Source organism: Lactuca serriola, chromosome 6 (genome assembly GCF_051521515.1).
Source record: "Lactuca serriola cultivar US96UC23 chromosome 6, Lser_US96UC23_V15, whole genome shotgun sequence".
Taxonomy (NCBI): Eukaryota; Viridiplantae; Streptophyta; class Magnoliopsida; order Asterales; family Asteraceae; genus Lactuca; species Lactuca serriola.
In genome coordinates this window covers 104221240-104232500 of record NC_136413.1, presented here as the reverse complement: position 1 = coordinate 104232500, position 11261 = coordinate 104221240, and the positions used below count along the sequence as shown (strand labels likewise).

Here is an 11261-nt window from a genome sequence, read left to right as displayed (position 1 = left end):
TTCCCAGTGCACGGAGCCCCAACGAGGAAGGCGTTAGTGGTTTATGGTCCATAATGCTAATCCCTCTTTTTGTGCTACTCCTACTCCTAGGGCGGGAAGAAGATAAGAAAAGGCCAAGCGTTCTCTTGGTTTCCAACCTGTTGCTTCTAAAGACTGCCCTCTCTCGGTTGGATGTTGGTCCAGCCTACTACGAGGATCCCGTATCCAGCAACCCAACCTATACAAAGGGCATCCATCAAAGCCCCTTTACTAGATTGGAGCTATGAAGCTTACCTTCTTTTTATTAAAAAGGGAAAGGGCTTTTTCAGCTGGTGCGCAGTAGCGCACTTCCGTTTTCCCTTGACTAGTAGGGGTCCCGTGGTTCCTATGCCGCCGCCTTTCCCGGTCCTTTTCTTTTAGTGCTTCGACCCGAAGCGATAGCTTCTAGCTAGTTCAGTGGATAAGATGGCTGCGCTCCAGCTCACTCAAGAATGGGACGGCAGTGGTCTACCGGCAAGCTCGTTCTGATCTTGGACGCAGTACATTGGAATCCTGAAGCACCACCACGAACGCTACCGTGCGTCCGCCTGCGGTGCGGTAAGGCACCACCCTGTTGTGCCAGCAGCCAACTCCGGCGTGTCAGCTTAGTTATCCTCATCAAGCCACTTACTTGATGTCTAGCTTCCCAACTGGTAGACGGTTCCTTTTCCCCCCAGATCAATGAAGAAGGGAGAAGTCACTTGATTCTTCCGAAGAACCGGAAGCGAAGCGCTATGCCGGGGCGGGGGGACGGGAAAAGAAACGGCTCCGAAGAAAGAAATTTGGGTTCCCAATGCTTCTCCACGCTCAACGAGATGCGCCAACCTCAGGATGCTTTACTCCTAACCCCACAAGGTTCCGAGACGGAGCTTAACCTGAGTCTCGGTTAAGAACGGCGATGACCTATGTTTCACACGGCGCACGATTCCATGGATAGTTTCATTCGAGATCGTGATGGAGGACATAGCTTACGATCATCGGCTTTGATCATTCCACTAGGCATTTGATTAGGACATTGCACAATGATCCGAACACTTTGTCGCATCTCTTCGATACGAATACAGTAACGATCATAGCGATCTCCTCTGGTACCTACTGGTACGTCAGGATCCGATTGGTCATGAACATTGTAAGGTGCTGCTCTTCGCGAATCCCAGCATACCCCTGGTTGGGATGGGTAGGCCCACCACTTCAGTTTCACTTAGGCCCGGGCCAAGTCAGTGGGGGGACCCTGTCGGGCTCCTTCCCCCCCAAAAAAAGAAACTGTACGTGAGAGTTTCCCTTCATACGGCTCGAATCATTCCCAGATGCCCCGAGAGGCATCCTTTCCTTGTTTGTTGGGTTGGTTCACGCGCGCGCAAACGAGCACCGGCCGCAACAGCAGGAAACTATGACCAATAGAGTCAGACACTTAGCTACATCCGCACGCAAAAGGAATGTGGTTCTGGTTGAGGCTTTCTTTTCCTTATTAGTAAAGGGGGCTAGGGACGTTCGCGGAGTCCGTGCCTTCCGTACCACCGAAAGGTCGTTCTTGGGCGGATCCCGCTCCTAAACATAAGGGATAGGGGTCCTGGGGCCGGGCCTACCATATAAAAAGGGTCGTAGAAAAAGAACCCGGCCACCTATTTCATTCGGCGTTCCGGGGCAGGGGCCCGACCGATACGACCTACTTTTGCTTTTGGATAACAAGAAGGCGAGCTTCTCTGCTTTGATCAAATCAAAAGCCCAGTCATCCACCAACTCAGTGCAGGTCACGTGACCTACAGCTCGGCCTTCGCTTTTTGAGGCTTCCTCTACCCACATCTCTATGTGCCCGCAGCACTTCCATATGGAGAAAGATAGGCTTACCATGTTCCATCAATAGCACCTAACCTATGCCGATTTTGGCGGACCGTGCTCCACCCCGGTGAACTCATGCGGTTCCGACGTGCCCAGAGGCCAGAGGCGAATCCGTTCACAGTCCGTAGGACCAACACCATTCGAAGGTGGGCGGCCCACCCCGCCTAGAACAGTTATGTTTGACTGGGCTTACACACATTCGCTCACTTACGCTGTCCCCCCTCAGCTCACCCTAGCCCCCGGCCTTTTGCTCTTCTAACGTAAGCTCCAAGGCTTCACACCAAGTCTTCACTGACATAATATGCATGCTTAAGTAGGGTCAGGCAGAACCGTTGTTGCCTGATGGGAACTTCCCCCATATTGCTATCAATGTCTTCATGTCGCACGACCTCTTAACATTACACCACTGAATCCCCAATCCTTTGCTTGGTGTGCAGTGACAGTACCAATATCCACTAATCGTTGTTTCCAGATACGGTTGCCGGTTGACATCTCTTCTAATTCGTCGATACGAGAAGCAAATTGTTGTGTGGAGGAATCAATATCTCGACATAAGCCAAGAGGCAGATCTTGTGCCACTCCACCTGGTCGTATGAAACTGGCATGCATCCTGGCTCCCGAGACTCTTTCATAGAATTCCAACAATTTTTCCCGCTCCTCAAAAGCCCACAGGAACGGAGTTGATGCTCCCACATCCATAGCATGAGTAGTTAAAGCAAGTGAATGATTTGAAATTCGAGTTATTTCACGGAATAACACTCGTATATATTGAGCTCGTAATGGTACCTCGCAATTCAAAAGTCTCTCTACGGCTGAAGAATGAGCGTGTTCTTGGGCCATCGTAGAAACATAGATAGGGTCGACGACGGAACGAAGAACGAAACTTTACGACAGCTTTTTCGTACACGTTCACTTGCATCACATACACAAGTGCTCTCTGAACCGTGCAATAAGGTCACCCATAACACGGCTCTCCCATTTGAGTTATCTTAGCCCCCAGCCGTGCTATTCAATAATCTTAGAAAAATGGCAGCGTAAGGTAACAACTAGTATTGAAAGCTGGTCGCCTTTGGAAGCGTTCGCTGGTAACCAAAGCGTCTCGTTCCCGCAACCACTTTGGTACTTTGTTTATAGCTTTTTTAGGTTATGCAATAGAAGGGGGCTTGCGCTTGAATTGAAGTAGCGCCTTTGGAATATGAGTAGGGCTCCTAGGTGGCGCGTTCGTGGAGGCAACCCGAAGGAAGAGCAAAAAGAAGGTTGGGTGCTTGTGGGGCAAGGCCACCCGGCCTCGAATAGGAGGGGGCTTAGCTCTGGATCCTCCCTGCTTGCAGAAATGAATGGATCAGAAGGGGGCTGGATTCTCTATTTCCGGGTCGGGCGGGAGGTGAAGGCCATAAGAGAAGATTGCCCTCCCGGTAAGGAAGAGGGGAAAAAGGCGCTGTCATCTATCTCGACCAGTTTCCCGAGGCGTTGGAAATCCAGACCGGCTCAGAGAATCACTGGTGCTATTTAGCCCTTCGTTTCGACAACAAAGAAGTCATCTTTGACGATTTCCCATTCCTTCCCTGCCGAGCCACCTCTCTTCGCCATTCGGTGCCTCTGCCTTCCCTTTCTATAACATAGCCAAGCGCCCTCCTTTACAATCACTAAGAAAAAAGAAATACCAATCAAAGCCAAATCGTATCAGTACGTCTCTGTGATTTTTCCGACCCCAGGGGACTTTACTCGACCCATTCCCCAGTCTCCCGCACTGCTCAAGTAAGTGTGCGACTCCGTATGAGGACCTCCTTCCCTTCTGCCCACTCTCCGTTCACACGGTTCTCAAAGCAGAGGAGGAAGGGTGGGCAGCAGGTACCACGAGCCCTCTGTCCCACACATCTATCCAGAAGCAAGTGTAGTTCACCAGTTCCACTGAATGCTCCTATCTGTCGGCAAAGATCGTGTGAGTGTGCACTTATGCTTCGGATGCTTCGACATAGAATAGATCGACCTAGTTCCCGTTCTTTTTCGGTGCACTCGCTTTATATCTCCGACACACAAGGAAGGACGCGGTGGGAAGGAAGGAGCCCTAGCCTCTGTCCGGCCGATCATTCCGCTGGCATCTCGCTCGCATTCACGCCCCCGTTTGACTGCCGCTCGGGGATGTAGTTGTAGATACGTTAGTCTTAGTGGGTCGTTGGCTCCACTTTTTATCTCCTTCTACGACATGCTGTTGTCGTCGCCATATTCAATATGTCACTTAGTCATCTCTGCCTCGCTGCGGGTCAGCACCTCCGAAAGAAACGGAGGACTTCATTCAGTGACCCCGCGATCGCCCTCTGAACGATCAGAATAAGGTAAAGCTTGAAGATAAGTTTTGTACTCTATTAATTTCTCAGTCCCTCTAGTCGGGTGGGCGCCGGCCGGTCTTTCGACCAGATCCCCCTAAAAACCGTACGTGCGGGTCTCCCCGCATGCGGCTCACGCCATTCGAGGTGGCCCAGCCCAGCATTCATTCTAAAATCCTGTAGTGAAATTGAGACTGCTCGACTTCGGAAGCAAATTCACGTGTAGGCACCGTTGTCTGTCGTACCGTTGACTCTATCTATTCATTGAATTTGCTTGATTCCATTTTTTATATAGGCTCGCTCCCTCTTTTTCCAAGAATTCATGCACTTCCCTTTACTCCATAGGGCCTTCTTTAAGAGGTTCATAGTCCAAAGCCTTCCATTTCCGTCAAATGACCCGGCCTCCCCTGGCTCTTCCACCGTCCGGGCTCCCTTTCCTCCCTATGCTCCCCCGACGCAGGCCTACCACGCTTCGCGCCTGCGGCGTTTTCGCCAGACGGTCTTTGCCAGTAGTGCCATCCTCCCCGCTGGCTGTATGGGCGGGTTGCCCCTCGCTGCTGCGTTCTGTTAGGCTATGGATTACAGGAACAAATGTAGTTGAATGGAACAGCAGGCGAGTTACACGTTCCACTGTGCCGAGATTTGAGGTGCAGGTGGTGATGATCACCCCGGGGTATGCGCTAGCGCCCTTGACAGGCACTCCAGAACCCGCCAACGCTCGTGAAAACCCGGGTCGGTCGGTCCTCCATTCATCCGACCGGAGGTGTGGATAACGAGGCCACCTTCACAACCTTCTCCCTTATGTCCTTATGTTGTAGTAAGGTAGGGCGGTTCGCTTGAGTTGCTCAACCGCCCCTTAGCCCGGTGCTCATGACGCGCTACGGAACCTACACCGTGTCGGGGGACCAAGCAGGGCATAGCTAGCGGCATAGGAGCCGACTCGGCATCAGCGGCTTCGTGCCGCACTGGAGTGATCCAATATGTGGTTCCGCACGTTCCACCACTTCTCTGTTCATTTCCAATACTGATCATGAAACACCATGAGCAGTAGGATGTTGAGGTCCGAAATTCGAAGTGAAATTTTTTATTTGCCCGTTCCTAGTCGTCATGGGAAAGAAAGGCAGAAAGAAGAAAGAAATTATTCCCTTTTTTCTTGTCCAATACCACCAGTACCAGAAATGCATCTCCTTCGCCCGCGCGAGAGACTTCTATGCCAGCCGGGAATAACGGCTCTGTTATGAAATCAAGCGGCAGACAGACCCATTTGGTCGGTATTCCCTAATGACTGGTTTTAGGATATTAGGGTCCCCCTTATATTCTCTACCCATCTGCGGGGGGTTTCTGTATCCGTCTCCGCGGAGATCTCCAGATCGTAAGACATTATCGCCTTCGCGGCACTGGACTAGATTTCCGTCATTTCCGGAAAGTGCACGGACAGCCGCCCTTCCCCCTTTTCACAATGTTCGTGCAGTTGCTCACGAATTCAAGTTTGAATGTCCCTTCGAAGTCCCGCACGCTCTTTTTGATCGGGAGCGGGGTGGGCAACTTCAGTCGGTGCTGGCGCCTGCGACAGCGCCTCTGGAGCCGCCCCCCGTTCTGGAGCCAGCGGGTTCTGAATGACCTCCCTCTCACGGTTAAAAAAGTGGTTAACCATCTCGAAGAAATCCATATCGTCCATCCGAATTGTCTCCATTACAGCCAACTCCCCTGTCTCTTTCCCTATCGAAAAACTAGCCTGACTCTCCGTCTCCATTTTTTCTAGAAATGCTAACCAAGTGACACACTGGGGCTATGGGTCATGAAAGAGGTTGGCCCCCATCCTCCTTAACTATGTATGGCCAATGAACTCCTCGCTTTAGTCCGTTCGTTTTTTTCCTTCTTTGGGCTCGTGATGCGTGTATGGGCTTGATTTGGTGAGTAGGGTAGTGTTTAGGTAAATTAAAAGAGAATAGTAACCACAAATGATATATGAATGGATAGAAATGGATAGATTAGTAACAACTCAAGACCTATTAAGTTGTATACCGGTGAAAACAATCCAAGACCTATTGGATTGAGTTCGTATCAAGTCAAGAACACGTCCTAACAAGATAATTTGTGAATTATAACAATAATTCAAAGTGAACAAAAGGGTTCTTTGATTAAAAATTCGTCTATTACTTTTTCCATGCATAATTTGGCTTTATATGAAGCCTTTATTACAAATTTGGTGGTTACAAGCCAACCAACCAATTATTCATTAAAACTAGTAAATAGAAATTAAGGTAACTCTTGAAAGAACACAAAAAAAAACGTCCATGAGACTTGTGAATGAAAAAAAAAACGGCTATGCTTCATTAAGGAGCCATAAGAAGCATTAAGGAGTCATCATAAGCATTAAAGTGTAACCCTAATCCACCAAAGAGTGTCAAAAACGGCTAGGAGGCTTTATGAAGCAAATAGTAACGTTTTTAGCACTTATGAAGCCTTAAAAATGTTGCCCTAGTCTTCATGCAACCCTAATTCAATTTGTGGGTTACCATGCACAACCCAACCATTGAGCCCAAACCACCTTCTAGCCCACTAGTAATCACTAATCCATCACATTTTGGGCTTTCATGATCCATGCATGGATCATCCCCTCCCCCTTTGAAAGGAATTGACCTCAATTCATCAAGTCCATCATCATCAAGATAAGGTGAAAGATCTCCCACATTAAAGGTAGCATGCACTCCATGGTCTCCTCCCAAATCTACCTTATAAGCATTATCATTGACACGTGACACCACTCTGTAAGGACCTTCAGCTCTTGGCATCAACTTGTTTTTCCTTTTGTTAGGAAAACGTTCTTTCCTCATATACACCCACACCAAGTCACCATCTTGAAAGACACATGGTTTCCTATGCTTGTTGGACTTCTGTTTGTACAACTCATTCACGGCTTCAATCTTCTCACGAACTTGTTGGTGTAGTTTCATCATAGCCTTCAACTTGTCATTAGCATCCTTGTGAACCAATTCATCCTTTGGCAATGGAATCAAATCCAAAGGCATGTAAGGATTCACACCATACACCACCTCAAAAGGAGAGTGACCTGTAGCATAAGTAGGAGAACGATTATAGGCAAATTCAGCATGTGCAAGTTTGATGTCCCAATCTTTTTGAGTTTTGCTAACCAACCCTCTCAACAAAGCACCCAAAGTTCTATTAGTCACCTCCGTTTGCCCATCCGTTTGTGGATGATGGGATGTACTAAAAAGTAACTTAGTACCGACTTTCCTCCACAAAGTGTTCCAAAAGTAACTTAGAAACTTGGAATCCCTATCAGAAACAATTGTTTTAGGAATACCATGCAAACGAACCACCTCTTTAAAGTACAAATCAACCACGTTAGAGGCATCATTTGTTTTATGACATGGCACAAAGTGAGCCATTTTTGAAAACCTATCCACCACCACCATAATGGAATCCTTCCCCCTTTGAGTTCTAGGCAAAGCCATAATGAAATCCATGGACACATCTTCCCAAGGACGAATAGGAACCGGCAAAGGAGTGTAAACACCATGCTTGAAAGTTGTTTTTGCCATATGACATGTAACACACTTGCCCACTATGTTGGTTACATCCCCCAACATCTTCGGCCAAAAGAAATGTTCTTTAAGCACCTGCAAAGTTTTGGTAATGCCAAAATGACCAGCCAAACCACCGCCATGAGCTTCACGAATCAACAACTCCCGTATTGCATGTTTTGGGACACAACGGCGATTGCCTTTGAATAGAAAGCCATCTTGAATCACAAATTCACCATTAGGACCACCTGCACATTTCAAAAACATATCTCCAAAGTCCATATCAGATTGATAATGGTCCTTTAGAGTTTCAAATCCCAAGAAACGAACATCCAAAGTCACCAACAACGAGTAACGCCTCGAGAGTGCATCAGCCACCACATTGCTTCTACCATCCTTGTATTTGCATGAGAAATGAAAGGATTGCAAGAACTCCACCCACTTTGCATGTCTTGTGCTCAACTTTTGTTGCCCATTGATGTACTTTAAGGATTCATGATCAGAATGCAAAATAAAATGATTTGCACGCAAATAATGACTCCAATGATCTAAAGCACGGACAATAGCATAAAACTCCTTATCATAAGTGCAATAATTCAAACGAGCACCACCCAACTTTTCAGAAAAATAAGCAATAGGACGTTTGGATTGGATCAAAACAGCCCCAATACCAACTCCACTTGCATCACACTCCACTTCAAATGGTTGAGAAAAATCAGGAAGAGCCAAAATAGGAGCATCACACAACAATGCCTTGAGTTTCTCAAATGCCTTTTGAGCTTCTTCTCCCCATGCAAAGACTCCTTTCTTCAAACAACCTGTTATGGGACTTGCAATGGTGCTAAAATCACGAACAAATCTTCTATAGAAAGAAGCAAGACCATGAAATGATCTAACTTCAGAAATATTAGTAGGAATAGGCCATGACTTGATTGCTTCAGTCTTGGATGGGTCCACGGACACGCCATTTCTTGACACCACAAAACCCAAAAATGCCACTTCTTCCACCAAAAACGAACATTTTTCTTGCTTCCCATAGAGTTTTTGAGCTCTAAGCGTCTCGAAAACCTGTTTTAAGTGCACCAAATGATCCTCCAAGCTCTTGCTATATACCAAGATATCATCAAGGTACACAACCACAAACCTGCCCAAAAAAGATTTTAGCACTTCATTCATTAGTCGCATGAAAGTGCTAGGTGCATTAGTTAGACCGAAAGGCATCACGGTCCATTCATACAAGCCATGTTTAGTTTTAAAGGCTGTTTTCCATTCATCCCCTTCACGCATACGAATTTGATGGTAACCACTTCTCAAATCAATTTTTGAGAACACAATAGAACCATGCAACTCGTCCAACAAATCATCAATTCTAGGAATAGGAAATCGGTATTTTATGGTGATGTTATTAACGGCCCTACTATCAACACACATCCTCCAAGAACCATCTTTTTTTGGAACCAACAAAACTGGAACAGCACAAGGACTTAGGCTTTCACGAACATAACCCATTTTCATGAGTTCATCAATTTGTTTTTGCAACTCTTTTGTCACCTCCGGATTACATCTATAGGCGGCTTTATTGGGCAAAGGAGCACCCGGAATAAGGTCAATTTGGTGTTCGATACCACGGATTGGAGGCAAACCCGGTGGTAATTCGCTTGGAAACACATCTTGAAACTCCAAAAGCAAATCAGCAATAGCGTTTTCTCCATGCACCATCTTCTCCACCTTTGCATGCTCTTTGGCCACAAGCATGTAGATAACATCACCTTTGTCAAGAACTTGCTCCACCTCCCTTTCACTAGCAAACATAGAAAGATTAGGTTTTTTTACTTGTTTAGAATTCATGGACCTTATGGCCGTTGGGGACATGGGTTTTAACACAATTTTTTTATTATTGTGTTTCAACTCATATTCATTGCTCCTCCCTCTATGTAACACGTCCCTATCAAATTGCCAAGGACGCCCCAACAAAATATGACATGCATCCATAGGAATAACATCACACAACACTTCATCTTCATAAGACCCCATAGTTAGACCAACTCTAACCTGTTTTGTCACCTTTATTTTGCTTCCATCATCCAACCAATGAAGAACATATGGTTTTGGGTGGTTTGTAGTAGACAAACCCAATTTGATCACCATTTCATTAGAAGCAACATTAGTACAACTTCCACCATCAATAATCAAACTACACCACTTGTTTCTAACCAAACATTTAGTGTGAAACAATTGGTCTCGTTGATCCATATCAGCCACGGTTTGAACCCCTTGAGTTTTAAGGGTTCTAAGCACCAAAACTGTATCATACACCGGTGCTTCATACTCTACCTCCTCCTCTTCTTCCTCTTCTTGTTGTGTATCATAAAAAATACCCGCCAACCTCTCTTCTTCCTCCAACTCTTCACGACATTCAATGGCCTCCCTTAAAGTCACCACCCTTTTGTTTGGACAAGCATTTTGGTAATGACCAAAACCTTGACACTTGAAACATCTAATTTTCGCCAAACTAGTTTCTTTGGTACCACTAGTAAGTTTAGGAGCAACGGGAACACTACTAGAACCAGAAGGAGTAGAAACAGAATTTTGTCTATTGCTAGACTCGGGCTTGGACCATGACTTTGACTTGGGATTTTCGAGACTTGAACTTGAACTCCCACCATAACGTGCTTTGGCCTGCCCCTCCAACTTCAAACACAAACCACAAAGAGTTCCAAAATCAGCATAAGGATATAACTCCACAACATTGGCAATGTTGTAGTTCAACCCTTTTAGAAAACGAGTCATTTTTTGTTCTTCAATTTCTTCAATATCCCCCATCAAGGACAACTTCTCAAATTCATCAATGTATTCTCCAACACTCATTTTTCCTTGCCTCAAATCAGCAATCTTCTTGTAAGTGGCAATTCTATGAGTAGAAGGAACATATCTCTTTCTTAGCTTTCGTTTTAGAGAAAGCCAAGAACAAATTTTTTCTTTGCCTTCACGGGTTCTCTTGGCCTTAAGCCCTTCAAACCACAATGAAGCACCACCACTTAGCTTGAGAATGGCATACTTGCAGCTTTTTTCATCATCCACTTCTTTGAACTCGAACATTCTTTCAATCTTCCTTTCCCACTCCAAGTAGCGTTCAGGATCAGTTCCACCAACAAATTCAGGCAATTCAGACACCTTGAATTCTTCCACAACCCTATGTTCACCACGGCGGGGTTGCCTTCGATTTCCACCTTCTTGGATGTTTCTTAATGCTTCACGAAGATTTTGTAGGAACTCCGGATCATCAAAATCCATTATGCGCTCTGATACCACTTATGATGCGTGTATGGGCTTGATTTGGTGAGTAGGGTAGTGTTTAGGTAAATTAAAAGAGAATAGTAACCACAAATGATATATGAATGGAAAGAAATGGATAGATTAGTAACAACTCAAGACCTATTAAGTTGTATACCGGTGAAAACAATCCAAGACCTATTGGATTGAGTTCGTATCAAGTCAAGAACACGTCCTAACAAGATAATTTGTGAAT

At 46.0% G+C, this 11261-nt stretch overlaps 1 protein-coding gene and 1 pseudogene across 1 annotated transcript; one reads left to right on the top strand and one right to left on the bottom strand.

Moving 5' to 3' along the window:
• The first annotated feature begins 3052 nt into the window (after nucleotides 1-3052).
• On the top strand, nucleotides 3053-4382 carry LOC145060054 (uncharacterized; annotated as a pseudogene).
• Nucleotides 4383-7224: 2842 nt separating this feature from the next.
• LOC145060053 (uncharacterized) lies at nucleotides 7225-11026 on the bottom strand. Its single transcript, XM_079007782.1, has 2 exons — nucleotides 7829-11026; nucleotides 7225-7257 (listed from the first exon to the last, which is right to left on the bottom strand). Exons 1-2 carry the CDS (start codon nucleotides 11024-11026, stop codon nucleotides 7225-7227), a joined length of 3231 nt encoding a protein of 1076 aa, XP_078863908.1.
• Between the last annotated feature and the right edge of the window lie 235 nt (nucleotides 11027-11261).